Raw genomic sequence first — 19,895 nt, 5'->3', positions numbered from 1 at the left:
GGGCAGGGTGCAGACCAGGCCCCTAAGACTGGCAAATCCTCCACTAGGTCTCAGCCTACACGGAGCAGTCCTGCACCACCAGGCCCCCTGCAAGCGGAGGAGGTCACGCTGCCTTCCACTCCGGATACCTTCGAGGCCGCTAGAGGGCTCATTGAAATGACTGTGCCTGTGTCCCCGATCTCGAGGCCTCCCCGGCTCGAGCTCCGGTACTATCGAGGGGCAAACCAGCTATGTTTGGACCGTCCGCCCCCAGACCAGCATCATCGTGCCACTCTGAGTCCCAGCACCGTTCCGAGTCCCGGCACCACGCGTACCCTACACGCCGGTCTGACTCGCGGCACTGGTCTCGCAGCCCCGACCCTCAGAGCGGTTCCCGCTCAAGGTGGTCATCGGCTGACAGGTCGTGGTCCCGCTCGAGGTCCAGATCGTGCTCTGAGATCTCGCGGCACTGCTTGGACCTACATCACTCTGCGCACTGCTCCCCATCGCGGCAACGAGATTCGTCAAGTTGCCCACTGCGGCACTGCTCCCCACCGCGGCACAGCTCCCCGGCACGGCGCAGATCCCCGGCTTGACACCGGTCTCCATCCTGGCATTGGTCCCCATCCCGGCACCGGTTCCCACCATGGCGCCGGTCATCGTCGCGGCACTGGTCCCCTGCACGACGCCAGTCTCCATCATGGCACCGGTCTCCATTACAGCACCGCTCCCTGGCACGGCACTGGTCGCGGTCACCCCTTCAACGTCGCTCTCCTTCAAGGCGGGACCCATCTTCTCGGCGCCTATTGTCCTCACGGCACCGCTCTCCATATCGGCACTGATCACCGCATGCACCTCGCTACTCCCTGTGGCACCCATCCCGCTCGTCAGGGGACGCTGTGCCTTCCTTGGTGCACTCGTGCACCGCTCCCTCTTGGCCATTGTGCTCCCAGTCTCCCTCCATTATGTCGGGTAGAGCATCCCTCTTGGCCATTGCGCTCCCAGTCTCCCTCCATTATGTCGGGTAGAGCATCAGGGGCTTTGGACATACCCCAATCGGGCCCGGGAAGTCTCGGACATAACCCCTCAGTGCCTCACTGGCAACACAAGTGGCAATTCTGGACCCCCTGGGCATACCATCAGGCCCAGGGCACCCTCCCCCCGTCGTCCTTCCGCTGTTGTGCTCAGGTACCCGGCCTCCTGAGGCAACCCTCAGCCACCCCCCTCCAGACCCAGCACAAACTCTGGAACCAGCCCCACCTATCGTGGAGGCTATCCCTGGTGCTCAGGAAGACCCGGACCCAACAGACCAGGGGGCTATTTCGGACCCGGCTCTCCCGGTAGCATCTTCCTCGTTTTCCCCTGACGAGGCTGTGGCGGGCACGTCCACATCCGGCCCACCTCCTATGGACTTCAGGGCTCTACAGGAGCGTCTCCAGTGAGTGGCCCTGAACATGAACCTCCAAGTGGAGGAGGTTGTGGAAGAAGGGCCCTCCAGGGTGGCTTTGCTGATGAACAAAACGATTCAATCCAATGCCAAAACAATTTGGCAAACTCCAGCCTCCATTCCCTCCACAGCCAAGGGAGTTGAAAGAAAGTACTTTGTCCCCACCAAGGGGTATGAATACCTCTTTACCCATCCTTCCCCGTGTTCCCCCAGGGTGGATGCCGCAAATGAAAAAGAGAGGCAGGGTCAACAGGGGCCCGCCCCTAGATCAAAGGATGTGAAACAACTGGATATCTTTGGGAGGAAGGTTTATTCTACTGGTGATCAACTCGCAATCCTCAGCAGATACAACTACAACTCGTGGTCTGCGATCCTAAAGTTCCAGGAGCTCCTCCCATCTGAGTCACGGACGGAGCTGGGGGCCATTGCTGAGGAGGGCAGACTAGTGGCCCGCACATCTCTCCAAGGCTCCCTCGATGCCGCAGATGCGGCAGCATGTACTCTGGCGTCTGGCATCGCCATGCGACGAAATGCCTGGCTCCAGTCATCGGGCCTTCCACCTGAAGTACAACAGACGATCCAGGATCTTCCATTCGATGATGAAGGCTTATTTGCCGAACAGACTGATTCGAGACTGCATACCTTGAAAGATTCGTGAAACACCATTAAATCTTTAGGCATTCATACCCCGGCAACTCAAAGAAAGCCGTTCAAGCCTCAGCCCACCCAACAGCACTCCTTCCCTGCCAGACCCAGGCAGGACTTCTCCCGCAGAAGGAACAGATACTCTCGGTGTAGGCCATCACGCCCCCCTCCTGGGCAGGGCCAGGGGCAGTCCAAGCCCCCCCACCGGGCCCTAAATTCCCATTTTGAAGATGCGCACAAGGACGGATTACCAGTCCACAACCCGGTCAGCTCTCCTCCCTTTCTGAACCGTTTATCCCGCTTCTACCACGCATGGTCCCTTATTACATCGGACCAATGTGTCCTCCGCATGGTAGAGGTGGGATATTCTATCCACTTCTGTTCCACTCCACCCTGCCACCCCCCTTGCCCGTCCCTCTTCAGGGACCCCTCTCACGAGCAACTTCTTATTCAAGAGGTGCAGTCACTCCTCGCTTTAGTAGTGGTGGAGGAGGTGCCTCGGGAGCTCAGGGGCAAGGGTTTCTACTCACATTACTTCCTTGTCCCCAAGGCAAAAGGAGGCCTAAGGCCCATTCTGGACCTCAGGGAGCTCAACAGACATATTGTCAACTTGAAGTTCCGCATGGTCTCCTTGGCCACGATCATTCCCTCACTGGATCCGGGAGACTGGTATGCCGCCCTCGATATGAAAGACGCTTACTTTCACATTTCAATCACCCCGTCCCACAGACGTTTTCTCCGCTTCGTGGTGAACAAGATGCACTATCAGTTCACAGCCCTCCCGTTCAGCCTGTGCACAGCCCCCCGCGTCTTCACCAAATGGGCATGGCGGTTGTGGCATCTTCACCGACATCACATACACATCTACCCGTACCTAGACGACTGGCTCATACGGGGTCGATCTCGCCAGCAAGTTCAGTCTCAGGTGCAGATGGTCACAGATACGTTCGACCGCTTGGGCATCATTTTGAATGTCAGCAAGTCTGTTCTCACCCCAACCCGAACAATAGAGTTTATCGGGGCAGTCCTGGATGCAAACCAAGCGAGAGCATTTCTCCCAGAGGCCCGATGTCTGGCTCTTGCGAACATAATCACCAACCTTTGCAGGTTTCCCACTACTACAGCAAGGCAGTGTCTCAAGTTGCTGGGTCACATGGCATCCTACACTTCCGTGGTGCAGCATGCCAGACTGAGGCTCAGGCCCCAACAGACGTGGTTGGCGTCCGTGTATTGCCCGGGCTGCGACAACCTGGACATGGTGCTCATAGTCCCAAGCCATACTCTCGATTCCCTGCGCTGGTGGCTGGACCCCCACATGGTGGGAGCCGGGGTTCCATTCCTCCCTCCTCAGCCCACTCTGACCCTGGTAACGGATGCATCTGCGCTGGGATGGGGGGCACACCTCGGGAGCCTGACAACGCAGGGTTTATGGCAGGTAAAAGAACTAACCTTGCATATCAATATCAAGGAACTCAGGGCTATCCGCCTCGCGTGCCAAGCATTCCTGTCCCGCCTACAAGGCCATTGTGTAGCAGTATTGACAGACAACACCATGGCCATGTTTTATCTGAAGAAACAAGGCAGAGCCTAGTCGTCTCCCCTTTGCCAGGAAGCCCTTCTACTGTGGGAATTCTGTTTAGCCCACTCCATCCTTCTTCAAGCTTCATACCTGCCGGGTGTTCAGAACGAACTGGCAGACAGCTTGAGCAGACGTTTTCTTACGCACGAATGGTCGATTCGTCCGGACATTATCCACTCCGTTTTCCACAGCTGGGGGTTTCCCCGAATCAATCTGTTTGCTTCGCGGACCAACAGGAAATGCCCAGCCTTCTGCTCCTTCCGGGGTCACAGCCCGGGCTTGATCGCGGATGCCTCCCTGATCCCGTGGTCCGGCCAATTGCTTTACGCCTTCCTGCCATTTCCTCTAGTCCACAAGGTACTCCTCAAGGTCTGCAGGGACAAGGCGGACGTCATACTGGTGGCCCCAGCTTGGCCTCACCAGGGTTGGTACCCGACTCTTTTGGATCTGTCCATCCGGGCCCCGCTGCATCTACCTCTCACCCCTGACCTCATCTCACAGAACCACGGTCGTCTCCTACACCCAGATCTTCAGTCACACCACCTCATGGTTTGGAGGATCCGTGGTTGAACCAGGCTGAGCGCGCCTGTTCGGACTTGATAAGACAGGTGCTCCTGGAAAGCCGTAAACCTTCTACCACAATTACCTACGAAGCAAAATGGAAAAGGTTTTCCATCTGGTGTGCTCAACGGCAGGTGCTCCTGCTCCAAGCTTCAATCCTGTGCATCCTGGACTACCTGGTGCACTTGAAGGACCAACACCTAGCTTTCGGCTTGCTTAAGGTTCACCTCGTGGCTATCTCGGCATTTCACCCGGGTGTGGCCGGGCGTTCCGTGTTCGCACACCCCATCGTGGGACGCTTCCCGAAAGGCCTGGAAAAAGTTCATCCCCCGATGAAACCGCCTGTGTCGGCCTGGGACCTTAATTTGGTTCTTTTCCGTCTTATGGGTCCCCCTTTCAAGCCGCTGGCTTCCTGCTCACATCTCTACCTCTCCTGGAAGGTCGTCTTCCTAGTGGCCATTACCTCAGCACAACGGGTTTCCGAGCTACGGGTTCTCACGTGTGAACTGCCATATACCATTTTCCATAAGGATAAAGTTCAGCTGAGGCCTCATCCAGCTTTCCTACCAAAAGTTGTATCCTGTTTCCATGTCAGCCAGGACATTTTCCTGCTGGTTTTCTATCCAAAACCACATGCTGATCTTCGAGAACAGCAGCTGCATTCACTGGATGTCAGAAGAGCGCTCACCTTCTACATAGACCGGACAAAGCCATTCCACAAGACAACCCAGTTGTTTGTCGCCATCACAGAACGAATGACAGGTGCACCGGTTTCCTCCCAGCGAATATCTTCACGGATCACTGCGTGTATCCGCACTTGTTATAACCTAGCAAATGTCGCCAGCTGTTACGGCTCATTCCACGAGGGCTCAGGCCTCGTCAGCAGCCTTCCTGGCACACGTACCCCTCCAGGAAATCTGCAGGGCTGCCACATGGGCCTTGGTGCACACCTTCACGTCGCACTACATCGTCCACCAATCTCGTGATGATGCGGCCTTCGGCAGGGCGATTCTTCAGTCTGCAATACCTTGACTCCGATCCCACCTCCAAGGTAAGGCTTGGGAGTCACTTAACTGGAATTGATATGAGCAAGCTCTCGAAGAAGAAAAAATGGGGATCCTTTTCTGTAACTGTTGTTCTTCGAGATGTGCTGCTCATATCTATTCCATTCCCTCCCACCTTCCCCTTGTCGGAGTAGCCGGCAAGAAGGAACTGAAGGGGGGTCGGGCCGGCAGGATCATATATAGAGCATCATATCGGCGCCACTCCAGGGGGCTCCATAGCCGGCCCGACGGGTATCTGCTAGGGAAAATGTTTCCAACATCCGTGTATGCGGCACATGCGCACACCTAACTGGAGCAACACATCTCGAAGAACAACAGTTACAGAAAGGTGAGTCACCATTTTTTCCTAACAGCCAGAAATTTTCTGTTGTGAATGGATCCACTGACTCCTTTTGAAAGATCCAGGGTGGATAGCTTTAAGAAGGTCTCAGATGGAATAAAAGTTGAACAGCCCCATAACCAAGTGGCTGTGTTTGGCCAGCTTGTTGGGGAGACAAGGTTGTTGAGAGTGGAATGTCTCCATGCTGATTCTTTGAGTAAGCAGTCTGTGCTTCAGGGTCTGAGGACAGATTTGATTATTGGTGTTTCATAGCAGAACAGTTTTATGGCTGAATGCTTAAGGATGCAGGGGAGAGCAAGCAAACTCTCACCCTCAGACTCTTTGGATTTGTGTGGTATTTCTTTAAGACAGAGTCCGGCCTTGGAATTGGTAGCAATTAAGGATCTGAAAACTGGTGAACAGGCTCCTGTCTGTGTTGATGCAAAGTACCTGGCTAACAGAGGGAAGAAAGACTTGCTAATAGTTAGCAAAGAGAGCACACCCAATCAGCTAATAGATTCTGTTAAGCAAGAGAAATCAGGGTTTGATCCTAGAGGACAAAGAGAAAAAAAGAGAACTTAATTTTGCAAAGGGAAGCCACCGGTTAACCCTAAAAGGCCCAAACCCTAATGGTATTGAGCCAAAGGTGTGGCATGACAAAAATAATTGTAGATGGACATAACAGTGAATTTGTTGTTATTGCTAATGGTGATTTTTGTAACTAATGTGTTGCTAATACCAAGAACTGTAAAAATGTACAATGTGCCTAATCTTTTGGAAAATCCCTTGAACATGTTAAGAGTGATACATAAGAACACACTTTATGTTAAAAGGCCTTGTAATGATGATGTTGCACAGTTAGTGCCTGTAAACAGTCTTGTAACTTTTCCCAGGAGAAAAGACATTCCAGACCTGATGTGCTGTATGAAAAGGGAAACTGAGGCACACTACCATATTGCTTTCATGGCTAAATGCCAAGATTCCTACGCTATGGACAACATTAATATCTACATTGTCTTGATATTATTTGGGTTCCAAACATTTGCCAGAGCTTGTATAAATAAAGTAGCTATGTTCTTTAGCTCTTGGCAAGATCACATGAGACATACAGAAGCCATGCTGCAAGAGCAGATCCAATCCACTATTGTTCTAACCAAGTTTTACCTTGAGTTTGTAAAGAGATTCAATCATGTTATTGAACATGACTTTGATAAACCATTTCTGTTATACACTGGTACGGCTTATAACCCAATACTAGCTGTAGTAAGACAGAACCAAGGATGGGGAGCTCTTGGCATGCAGTCAGCGATCTTTGTATCATCCCTTCCTGCATCAATTTTGCATTGGGGGTTGATACCAGTCAGCTCTGTGTTTTTGGGGAACCAGGGCACAGTGTCTGGCCTGTCTGACTCATGAGGGACACCCCCCCTCCCCCCGACGGTCTCTGCTTGAACCAAGACCGATCAGAGAAAAGGCTTGCAGAGAGCAGTAAAGGGCGTTGGGAGACACACCTAGACCCCTCCTGACAAGGGTGACAAGATTAAGACATCTCCATTTGCATACAGAATGGAGAGCAGAGATAACTCCCCTAGCCTCATCTGCATGAAAGATGGGACAGGGATAAGCATACAGAATGAAGAACAGAGAAACGCACTGAACTCTGGGACCAGAAAAGCAGGGAAGCACTGCATCATGGGAATCTCTTCTACAGATGTTAATGAACCTAGGTTGGATACTAGGAAACACTATTTCACTAGGAGGGTGGTGAAGCACTGGAATGCGTTACCTAGGGAGGTGGTGGAATCTCCTTCCTTGGAGGTTTTTAAGGCCCGGCTTGACAAAGCCCTGGCTGGGATGATTTAGTGGGAATTGGTCCTGCTTTGAGCAGGGGGTTGGACTAGATGACCTCCTGAGGTCCCTTCCAACCCTGATATTCTATGATTCTATGATTCTAACCTACGCCTGCCCACACCCAGCTCAGCAGTTATCAGACCAATTCTAGTAATGAATCCTTGACTGATATCCAAAATACTGAAGCAGCCTAGTTGCATTGTGAGCTTCCTGGAAGAAAACACCACCCATAGCCAAGAGTGACCAGCTCCTATTGTCTAGCCTAAAGAAAACCTTTGAGTCATCAGTTTACCCATAAACAAATCTAGTATTCTCCCTTGAACCATTGTTGTTTCTCTACAAAAACCCCTACCTATGTTCAAGTAAGTGTTCTGATGCTTAGATTCGAACTATGCATCAGTTCCACTGGGACTCCATCTTCTCCTGACTGATCATGCTGGGGGTTCTGCCTGTCTCCAGCACTCTGGACCCTGAGCTACTACCATCACCTGGGAACCCCGACCAGTTCAAGCCTCATGGAGGGGGTGAGATCCCCCTCTTTCTCTCTCTCTGTTTTCCTTTCTACCTTAAAGGTTAATACCTATGTTATGTTGGTTTAGCCCTCTTTGTGTAGATATCACTAGTATTCAATAAATAACTTTTATGGTTAAGCTGGTTGCTTCTCTCTCTCTCTTGCTGAACTTTACTCTTCTGTGTTTTTAGCTTCCCCCATGTATTCTGCAGCAATGCTGCTTTTACCTAAGCTAAAGATCCCTGCAGCGCCCAAAATACTGTGGGGTTTGCTCATCAAGTAGGTTACTACCAGTACAATTGTGATGTGAGAGTGAGGATAGGGACGTGCTGAGTCTGGGACTGTAGCGGGGTGGTTACCCCGCTCCTGCCTGGAAGGGCTTGAAATCAGCCCTGGGAGAGGGCTGTGGCAGGAAAAGTGGGGCTGATTGGGGAAGCAGCTGCAGCTGGGCCACGCCCCAATCAGGCCTCAGCTGGCCCTATATAAGAGACTGGGAGCCAGGAGCTCAGCAGTCTCTCTCTGCCTTCAGAGAGAGAGAGAGGGGCCTGGCTGCTGGGAAGCTCAGGGTGCCTAGAGTGAGGCAGGGCTGGGGAAAGGCCAGAGGGGCTGGGGAATTCTAGGCTGGCAACTCCCCAGGCTGCAGGGCCTTGTCCAAGGCCATAGAGGCACTGGGTTGCAGAGAGGCAGCAGGTCCAGACCCAACCTTGCCTATGATGAGTGGCTGGCACTGCAGTCTGCCCCAGGGCACGGGGGCAAGTTGGTGACTGGTAGTAGCCTACAACTGAGGTGAAGTGAGGTGGGGAAGGGGGTGGGGGGTCCCCAGGGAAGGAAGACCCTGAGACTGAGGGGTGTACTGCCAGGGGGCAGCACCCCAGATAACGGGCCCCTGGAGTCCAGGGAGGGACACGGGGGCCAAGCGGCAGTGGGATACTGGCCTGCAGAGGGCGCTTCAAGGCTGGAAACGAGCTAATTCCCAGACAGTACCAGAAGGAGGCGCCGCAGGGGTGAGTCCTGCCTCGCTACAGGGACACATAAGGGTGGCAGCTTGAAAGTGCTGCTTGACCCAGTCCATTGAGCCCAGGGGCACATAAGGGGGGACAGCTTGAAAGTGGTGCTTGACCCAGCCCATTGAGTCCAGGGGCACATAAGGGGTCAGCTTGAAAGTGCTGATTGACCCAGTCCGCTCAGACTTGCTCTGTTAATGTATGTGTGTGTGTGTGCTCATCCGGTTCTGGGGCTGGAGGAACACAGCCCTAGGAAACCTAGGTTCTGCAGGATAGCTCCATTGGGAGGGGCCTTGCATAAGGGAGAAGTAGAGCTCCATATGAAAACACACATGACACAAGCAGTACAGGGATAGAATTACAGAACACCCCCCCCCCCCCAGAAGAGTAACCCGAATAATGAGCATACCCCAAAGTCAAATAAGGTGTCTATGAAAAGGTTATGATTTGCTCATTATGATTATGCTATCTGCATGCAGGTATCATTATGTATTTAAAGTTATAAGTATTGGCTCTATACTGTGTGTATTTCAAACTTGTGCTATGCTTCTGGGTGATGCCCCAGACAGTTTGGCATCAGCACTGCCTGGCCTGCTTGATGGCCCATTAAGGACCATCAGCTATACAATTGACCCATTGAGAGAAGGCAGATACACCTTATGACTCAGAAAGGCATGCAAGGGCATGCCTACAGAGAGGACTCTAAGACTTTCAAGCCATGTGCTGGGCAGCTTGTATTTGGAACAAAGGAAGCACAGGCTGCATGGCAAGAGACTATAAAAGGCAGCTGCATCTTCTCCATTTTGTCTTCAATCCTGCTTTTTACCTCTGAAGGAACTTTGCTACAAACTGAAGCTCTGAACAATGGACTGAATGACCCATCCAAGCTGTGGCTGTAGGGGAGGGATAGCTCAGTGGTTTGAGCATTGGCCTGCTAAACCCAGGGTTGTGAGTTCAATCCTTGAGGGGGTCATTTAGGGAACTGGGGTAAAAATCTGTCTGGGGATTGGTCCTGCTTTGAGCAGGGGGTTGGACTAGATGACCTCCTGAGGTCTCCTCCAACCCTGATATTCTATGATACTCCAGAGACTTAACTTAAGCCGGCAGTTTATTCCATCACTGCTACAAGCCTGAACCAAGAACTTTGCTATTACTGTATGTAATTGATTTCATTTAACCAATTTTAACTCTCATCTATATTTCTTTCTTTTTATGAATAAACCTTTAGATTCTAAAGGTTGGCAATGGCGTGATTTGTGTTTAAGATCTAACTGGTATATTGACCTGGGACTGGGGCTTGGTCCTTTGGGATTGGGAGAATCTTTTTTCTTTTACTGTGGTATTGGTTTTCATAACCATTCATCCCTGTAGCAAGGTCGAGACTCATCGGTGCGGCACCTCCTCACGATGAATCGCAAGAAGAGTGGGGTGCAGGGCCCTGACTCCCCCACAGTCCCGTGACAGCATCTTACAGGGTGAACTTGGAGGAAATGCTTCAGCCTCAGCAGGATTTTAATTTGGCTAATGTGCACCTTGTTAACTGTGTTCACTGCTGATCACTTTTTCAGAGCGTTATCTAGACGTTCTGGTATTCTGGACAGTGTTTGTGGGTGGATGTAACAATGCTGCCTCTGGCGAGACACAACTGAGAGTATCAATTCAGGACAAATTGCTTAGAGCAGGGCAGTTACAGCTCAAAGCTGGAATTCCTTTATTATTAAGACACACCAAACCAGCCAAACAGGGAGGATTTCGGTTTCACCCCACTGGCTAACCATAAGTCATAAAAGCAATTCCCTTAGACACTCCAGTTTCCCAGTATCACCACCTGTGCCACTCATTATGGGGATGAATGGTTATGAAAACCAATACCGCAGTAAAAGAAAAAAGGTTCTCCCGATCCCAAAGGACCAAGCCCCAGACACAGGTCAATATACAAGTCAGATCTTACCCACAAACCACGCTGTTGCCAATCCTTTAGAATCTAAAATCTGATGCATCCCAAGACCGCATTAGCTTTTTTAACGGCCATATCACATTGGCGGCTCATAGTCATCCTGTGATCAACCAATACTCCGAGGTCCTTCTCCTCCTCTGTTACTTCCAACCGATGTGTCCCCAATTTATAACCAAAATTCTTGTTATCAATCCCTAAATGCATGACCTTGCACTTTTCACTATTAAATTTCATCCTATTACTATTACTCCAGTTTACAAGGTCATTCAGATCTTCCTGTATGATATCCCAGTCCTTCTCTGTATTAGCAATACCTCCCAGCTTTGTGTCATCCGCAAACTTTATTAGCACATTCCCACTTTTTATGCCAAGGTCAGTAATAAAAAGATTAAATAAGATTGGTCCCAAAACCGGAAGTTTAGACTTGAAATTAGACGAAGGTTTCTAACCATGAGAGGAGTGAAGTTCTGGAACAGCCTTCCAAGGGGAGTAGTGGGGGCAAAAGACATATCTGGCTTCAAGACTAAGCTTGATAAGTTTATGGAGGGGATGGTATGATGGGATAGCCTAATTTTGGCAATTAATTGATCTTTGATTATTAGCAGGTAAATATGCCCAATGGTCTGTGATGGGATGTTAGATGGGGTGGGATCTGAGTTACTACAGAGAATTCTTTCCTGGGTGCTGGCTGGTGAGTCTTGCCCACATGCTCAGGGTTTAACTGATCGCCATATTTGGGGTCGGGAAGGAATTTTCCTCCAGGGCAGATTAGCAGAGGCCCTGGAGGTTTTTTGCCTTCCTCTGCAGCGTGGGGCACGGGTCACTTGCTGGAGGATTCTCTGCACCTTGAGGTCTTTAAACCACGATTTGAGGACTTCAATAACTCAGACCTAGGTTAGGGGTTTGTTACAGGAGTGGGTGGGTGAGATTCTGTGGCCTGCGTTGTGCAGGAGGTCAGACTAGATGATCATAATGGTCCCTTCTGACCTTAAAGTCTAGGAGTCTAAAATCTAAAGGTTTATTCATAAAAGAAAGAAATATAGATGAGAGTTAAAATTGGTTAAATGGAATCAATTACATACAGTAATGGCAAAGTTCTTGGTTCAGGCTTGTAGCAGTGATGGAATAAATTGCTGGTTCAAATCAAGTCTCTAGAGTACATCCACAGCTGGGATAGGTTATTCAGTCCTTTGTTCAGAACTTCAGTTTGTAGCAAGGTTCCCCCAGAAGTATGAAGCAGGATTGAAGACAAAATGGAGGGATTTCCAGGGCATTTTATATTCTCTCTCTTGTGGGCTTAAACCCCTTGGTTCTCCTGTGCAAAATCACAGCAACAAGATGGAGTTTGGAGTCACCTGTGCAAGTCACATGTCCATGCATGACTCAGTTCTTTACAGGCCAACGCCTGTAAATTGTCATTGTTTACATGTTAGTTTGAATGTTCCCAGGAAATCTCAGATGTGGATTGGCATCTCCCAAAGTTCACTGTCAGTTAAGTGTTTCTTGACTGGGCATTTACTGAGAATAGTCCTTTCTCAAGAAGCTGACCAAATGCTTCACGGAGGCTACTTAGAATCAAAACACAATACAAGTACATAGCCAATATTCATAACTTCAACTACAAAAAAGGTACACACATACAGATAGCATAATTATAAGCAGCCAATCGTAACCTCTTCATAGACACCTTACACAACAACCGTTGTAAAATATTTGCTGCAAATATATAACAGTGGTTGCAACAATGATCTATACAGTTACAGTTTATGTCAATAACGTCACAGTGGAGCTCAGTAGAGTGCTGCCTCTTGGTTTGTTAATGATTCCCAGCACCCAAATCTTGATCCCAAATCTTCTTCAGGCTCTGCAATGTGCCAGGTTTTGTTTCATCTTATGCACCTGTATGCTGTTGGGTTGTGGATGAGAATGGAAGTGCTGGAAGTGCTGGAACAGCCAGTAGAGAGCCTGTTCTCATGGCACATCCACACAGAAACAGATATACACAGCGGTAGCTGAACCATCCTCCTGAATGCAGAGGAGGCCACCGAAAATGTGGTAAGGTGATAGGGAATAGTCAGCATGGATTTGTAAAGAAGAAATCATGTCAAACCAATCTGATAGCTTTCTTTGATAGGATAACGAGTCTTGTGGATAAGGGAGAAGCGGTGGATGTGGTATACCTAGACTTTAGTAAGGCATTTGGTACGGTCTCGCATGATATTCTTATCAATAAACTAGGCAAATACAACTTAGATGGGGCTGCTATAAGGTGGGTGCATAACTGGCTGGATAACCGTACTCAGAGAGTAGTTATTAATGGTTCCCAATTCTGCTGGAAAGGTATAACAAGTGGGGTTCTGCAGGGGTCTGTTTTGGGACCGGCTCTGTTCAATATCTTCATCAACGACTTAGATATTGGCATAGAAAGTACGCTTATTAAGTTTGCAGATGATACCAAACTGGGAGGGATTGCAACTGCTTTGGAGGATAGAGTCATAATTCAAAATGATCTGGACAAATTGGAGAAATGGTCTGAGGTAAACAGGATGAAGTTTAATAAAGACAAATGCAAAGTGCTCCACTTAGGAAGGAAGTATCAGTTTCACACATAGAGAATGGGAAGAGACTGTCTAGGAAAGAGTATGGCAGAAAGGGACCTAGGGATTATAGTGGACCACAAGCTAAATATGAATCAACAGCGTGATGCTGTTGCAAAAAAGTAAACATGATTCTGGGATGCATTAACAGGTGTATTGTGAGCAAGACACGAGAAGTCATTCTTCCGCTCTACTCTGCGCTGGTTAGGCCTCAACTGGAGTATTGTGTCCAGTTCTGGGCACTGCCAGGGCCACCCAGAGGGGGGGGCAAGTGGGGCAATTTGCCCCAGGCCCCGCCTCCACGAGAATGTCGGAGGATCCCCCCCGCCTCCGCCTTCCCCCATCCCCTGGCACCTCAGTGTGCCGCATCCAGGAGTGGCCCTGGACAGCGCTGCAGCCGCGTGGCCTGAGCTCCTCCCACTCAGAGCCGTGTGGTAAGGGGGCGGGGCTCAGAGCTCCAGGCCGAGCGGCGGGAGCTCAGGTCCCGTGGAGCCACGCCGCTGCAGCGCTGTCTAGGGCTGCTCCTGGACGCGGTGCGCTGAGGCTCCGGGAGAGGGGGGAGGCGGGAGTAAGCAGCATGGTAAGCCCCTCTGAGCTGGACACCCCCCTGACCCCTCCCACAGCCCTGACCCCCAGCTCCGAGCCCCAGCCCCTCTGAGCCGGACACCCCCCTGACCCCTCCCCCCCACAGCCCTGACCCCCAGCTCCGAGCCCAGCCCCTCTGAGCCGGGCACCCCCCTGACCCCACCTCCCTCACAGCCCTGACCCCCAGCTCCGAGCCCAGCCCCTCTGAGCCGGACACCCCCCTGAGGTGGGATTGAGGGGGGATTTGATAGCTGCTTTCAATTACCTGAAAGGGGATTCCAAAGAGGATGGATCTAGACTGTTCTCAGTGGTACCTGATGACAGAACAAGGAGTAATGGTCTCAAGTTGCAGTTGGGGAGGTTTAGGTTAGATATTAGGAAAAACTTTTTCACTAGGAGGGTGGTGAAGCACTGGAATGGGTTACCTAGGGAGGTGGTGGAATCTCCTTCCTTAGAGGTTTTTAAGGTCAGGCTTGACAAAGCCCTGGCTGGGATGATTTAGTTGGGAATTAGTCCTGCTTTGAGCAGGGGGTTGGACTAGATGACCTCCTGCGGTCCCTTTCAACCCTGATATTCTATGATTCTATGACCCCACTCCCCCCACAGCCCTGACCCCCAGCTCCGAGCCCAGCCCCTCTGAGCCAGGCACCCCCTGCCCCCATCCCCCCACAGCCCTGACCCCCAGCTCTGAGCCCACCCCCTGTGAGCCGGGCACCCCCCAACCCAAAGCCCAGCTCCCCGCCCAGCCCTGGGCAACAGCAGCGACAACCCATTGGCACCCAGCAACAGCCCATTATGTAATTGCAAATGTATACATGCCATTAAAGCATTTAATGTTTTAAAATAATGTATTTCATGTATTTTCAAATTATTAAAAATTAATTTTTAAATGTATTTCACTGGTTATTTTTTACATTTCTAAATACATGTTACTATAGGTATTGCAACTTTTTTTTATGGAAGGGGCCCCCAAAATTGCTTTGCCCCAGGCCTCCTGAATCCTCTGGGCGGCCATGGGCACTGCATTTCAAGAAAGATGTGGAGAAATTGGAGAGGGTCCAGAGAAGAGCAACAAGAATGATTAAAGGTCTAGAGAACATGACCTATGAAGGAAGGCTAAAAGAATTGGGTTTGTTTAGTTTGGAAAAGAGAAGACTGAGAGGGGACATGATAGCAGTTTTCAGGTATCTAAAAGGGTGTCATAAGGAGGAGGGAGAAAACTTGTTCATCTTAGCCTCTAAGGATAGAACAAGAAGCAATGGGCTTAAACTGCAGCAAGGGATGTTTAGGTTGGACATTAGGAAAAAGTTCCTAACTGTCAGGGTGGTTAAACACTGGAATAAATTGCCTAGGGAGGTTGTGGAATCTCCATCTCTGGAGATATTTAAGAGTAGGTTAGATAAATGTCTATCAGGGATGGTCTAGACAGTATTTGGTCCTGCCATGAGGGCAGGGGACTGGACTTGATGACTTCTCGAGGTCCCTTCCAGTCCTTGAATCTATGAAAAATCCCAGCCAATGTTGTTTTATTGTTTATATCCCATTATTGTAGCTGTCGTTTCCCCACATATCTATTTAAAGACTTGCTGCACTAGAACTGAACAATGGCCCAACTTGTCCTGTGTTCTTCCTTGAGCAGTGGCCAGCGTGGATGCTAGAGGAGGGTGTAACCATCCATGCTATAAAGCGCCTAACTGTGTAATACCTTCCTGTTTGTGGACATTTTTTCCTAGCTGGTGAGCAGTATAAATCCTTACAGTACATGCTAATTTTAACACTAGCTAGTGTAAATGCAGGTGCTATTTGTATCCATATAAATTCCTAAAATGCTCTACTTAGCTCTGCATGTTGTCTCTTGATTCCAAAATTCTCCAGGCTGCAGATATAAATGGAAAATCTTGTCTTAAAGCCAAGCTGATATTGTATAGCAGAGAAAAGTGGGGGACGATGCAAGTCCCATCTTGTTAACATTATGTCACTTTTGTTTTACAGCTATCCTCCATCATAGAGATGCTAGAAAGTGCTTTCTATGGCTTAGACCTTCTAAAGTTACACTCAGTCACAACAAAATTGGTGGGCCGAGTGGAGAAACTAGAGGAGGTAAGATGAGATCCATTTCTTTTTCTTTGGGTTGTTTTGTTAGAGACGACGTCATGCAAAATTAAATGGCACCTAATCGTTTGGCATCTGGAGCCAAATCATGGTGTTGTGGGATAACTGGTAATTAGCTACCATTTCATTTAACTATGTGGCCACTGTCATCATGACCTATGACTGGACATTTGGAGAAAAGAGATCAAGGGATAACATTTCAGAAGTGATTTAGATATTCAAAGATCTTTAGGCACTTAAAAATGCAGATAGGTGCCTAGGCAATTTTGGAAATCCTACTTGATGCCTAGCTGTATCTTTAGATGCCAAAAGGCCTTTGAACATGTGGCCTGTAGTTGCCCAAGTTCCGTTGTCTTTCACTGAGGCTTAGATTCCTAAGTGCCTAAGTCACTTTTGAAAATGGGACTTAGGTTCCTGTAACAGGGTTCACAACCCGCCCCTCTTCCTGGGGCCCACTTGCTGTCCCCAGTAAGGCTCAGAGAGGCTTCAGGGTTGTGCAACACCCTTGTCTTTATTCACTTAAGGTTGTCCCACCACCACTGTCCATCTTGTATAATACAAGCTTTACAGGATTAGTCACCTCCTTTACAGGCAGAGTCAGCCTTCAGCTTGGAGGCCTCCAGTTCCCTCCCTGACTGACTTCTTCCTGGCTGCCCCCTGCTTTCTGGCTCCCTCCCAGTCTTTATAGCCCCTGGCTTGTCAGGCCAGCAGGTGTTGTCAATCCTTAGGCCGGCATCAGGCCTTTTCCATCAGCCCCAATCTGTTTCCCTTGATTGGAGCTGACTGGGCAGGGGCTGATTAGGTGCTTTTGCACCACCACCCTGCTACAGTTCCTAAATCATGTAGGTGCTTTTGAAAATTTTACCTGGCCAGTGTTGCCAATTCTCACAAGTCTTGAGATATTTCATACTCTTCTTAAAACCCCAGTTCCTGGAGTCATGTGATTTTTGTGAGACTCTCAGCTTTCATTTCAAAGAAGAGTAAGATCCCGTGGTTATGAAGAAAAGCTTGGAAATGTGACCTAAGTGGGTAACCTAAAATTTTAAAGACTAAACAATAAGAACGTCAAATGTTTTACTTTTGAAGAGCTTCATGATTTCTTCGGGCCTGACTCATGGTTTTAGAATACTGGGGATTGGCCATGCTGAGCCTGTTTGTAGTAATCCATAAGTGTGGCGGAAGATCACATTTTAGCCACACACAAACATATATGACATCTTGCAACTCAGTCAAGGCAGGTCAATGAGAAGGGTCTCTCAGAAGAGGATGTGGAGTGGGAGGGCGATGCTGCATTTATGAACCCTGTGACTCATGTCCTGTACATAGTGTTTAATGTTTAGATCATTAACCTTTTTGTTACTGGACTAAACTGGAGCCAGTGTGAGCTGCTGCTAAGGTTGCCAAGCATCCGGTTTTCAACCAGAACTCCTGGTCGAAAAAGGACCCTGGTGGCTCCGGTTGACACCACTGACCAGGCTGTTAAAAGTCCGGATGGCAGCACAGCAGTGGCTTGGGGCTAAGGCAGGCTCCCTGCCTGCCCTAGCTCTGCGCGGCTCCTGGAAGTGGCCGCCAATTCCCTGCAGCTCCTAGATGCATGGGCGGCCAGGGAGGCTCCACACGCTGCCCCCGCCCTGAATGCTGGCTCCGCAGCTCCCATTGGTTGGGAACCGTGGTCCGCGACCAATGGGAGTTGCGGGGGTGGTGCCTGTGGGCGTGAGTGCAGTACACGGAGCCTCCCTGGCCACCCATGTGCCTAGGGGCTGCAGGGACCTGGTGGCCACTTTCTGAGAGCCACAGTAAGTGCCGCTGGGACCCTGCACTCCCATCCGCACCCCAACTCCCTGCCCCAGCCTGGAGTCCCTTCTCACACCCAAACTCCCTCCCGGAGCCTGCACCTTCACCCCTCCAACACCCTGCCCTAGCCCTAAGCCCCTTTCTGCACCCCAAATCCCTCATCCCCGGCCCCATCCCCTCAGCCAGAGCCCATACCCCCTCCTGCACCCCAAACCGCTCATCCCCGGCCCCACCCCAGAGCCTACACCCCCAGCCGGACCCCTCACCCCCCTCCTGCATCCCAACCCACTGCCCCAGCCTGGTGAAAGTGAGTGAGTGAGGGAGAGTGAGTGAGCCTCCAAAGCTGTAGGTTTTAAGTGAAAACAGCTGTGCATATCTCTCTATCCATGTTATAGAGGGCAGACAATTTATGAGTTTACCCTGTATTAGCTTTATACAGAGTAAAACAGATTTATTTGGGGTTTGGATCCCATTGGGAACTGGGTGTCTGGGTGCTGGAGGCAGATAACCTGCTAAGCTGTTTTCAGTTAAATCTGCAGCTTTGGGGGTGTCAGGGTTCTCTCCCCACTCTGAACTTTGGGGTACAGATGTGGGGACCCGGATGAAAGACCGCCTAAGTTTATATTCCACCAGCTTAGGTTAAAAACTTTCCCAAAGCACAAATTCCTTTCCTTGTCCTGGGACGGTATTGCTGCCACCACCAAGTGATTTAAACAAACATTCAGGGAGGGGCCACTTGGAGCCCTATCTCCTCCAAAATATCCCCCAAGCCCCTTTGCCCCCTTTGCTGTGGGGGCTTGAGAATAATATAGCAACTGATAGGTTAACAAAGTGGGCACAGACCAAATCCTTGGTTTTTAGGACACTGAAAATTAGTCAGGTTCTTAAAAGAAGAATTTCATTAAAAAAAAAAAGTAAAAGAATCACACCTGCAAAATCAGGATGGAAGATAACTTTACAGGGTAAATAAAAAGATTTAAAACACAGAGGATTCCCCTCTAGGCTCAACTTCAAAGTTATAAAAACAGGAATAAACCTCCCTCTTAGCATAGGGAAAGTTCACAAGCTAAAACAAAAGATAATCTAATACATTTCCTTGCTATTACTTTCAATTTCTGTAATTTTTAGATGTATCAGTTGAGGATCTTTTTAGGAGCTGGGTTACCTGCTTGGTCTCTCTCTTTGTCCCGAGAGGGAACCAACAAAGAGAGCACAAACAAAACCTTCCCCACCCCCCCACCCTCAGATTTGAAAGTATCTTCTTTGCCCATTGGTCCTTCTGGTCAGGTGCCAACTAAGTTACTTGAACTGATTAACCCCTTACAGGTAAGTGATTCTGTACTTCTGGCCAGGAGGGATTTATGTTACTGCATACATAAAGGTTGTTACCCTTCCCTTTATATTTATGACAGGGGGCATGGCCTGGACCTGGGTTTGTGTTGCAGTAGGCTAGTGTGTTTGGCTCGACAAGGCAGGGTTCTGGAAGTCCCAAGCTGGCAGGGAGAACGGGCTCAGAGGTAATTCCAGCACATCAGGTGACAGTCCCAAGGGGGTCTCTGTGACTGAACCAGTCACTGTGGCGTAGTTGAACAGAATCTGTGCACAGCTGATTGCTTTGAGACACTGGTAGTGATTTTAAGTGAGTTTTAAGTGTGGTGGCTGGAGAACAGACAAAGTGGCTACTGGTTTGTTATTTTCTGTTTGCTTATTTCGGGTAAGGGAAATAGAGGCAGGAAAATCAGCAAAATGAGTGACAGTAAGGCTCAGAAGAAGCTAGAACTGCACAGGTTGCAGATTGCTGAGAAGGAAAATGAACATAAAAGACAGATGGAATTAAGAGAAATGGAGATTAATGCGCAATTTTCCCAGGAAAAAGCTGCTCACGAAAGA

The 19,895-nt window shown here is 49.7% G+C and overlaps 1 protein-coding gene across 1 annotated transcript in view; it reads left to right on the top strand.

The window, feature by feature from the left end:
• The window catches only part of LOC112117800 (olfactomedin-like protein 2B), a 109,758-nt gene that overhangs the window by 33,163 nt on the left and 56,700 nt on the right, over positions 1-19,895 (top strand). The window contains exon 3 of the mRNA XM_026655583.2: positions 16,092-16,199. Within this exon, the coding sequence (XP_026511368.1) occupies positions 16,092-16,199 (108 nt within the window). The remainder of the gene's footprint in view (positions 1-16,091; positions 16,200-19,895) is intronic.

The sequence above is a fragment of the Terrapene carolina genome, unplaced genomic scaffold (assembly GCF_002925995.2).
Source record: "Terrapene carolina triunguis isolate 2854851 unplaced genomic scaffold, T_m_triunguis-2.0 Scaffold210, whole genome shotgun sequence".
In the NCBI taxonomy this organism is placed as follows: Eukaryota; Metazoa; Chordata; order Testudines; family Emydidae; genus Terrapene; species Terrapene triunguis.
This window is presented reverse-complemented; position numbering and strand designations above follow the sequence as displayed.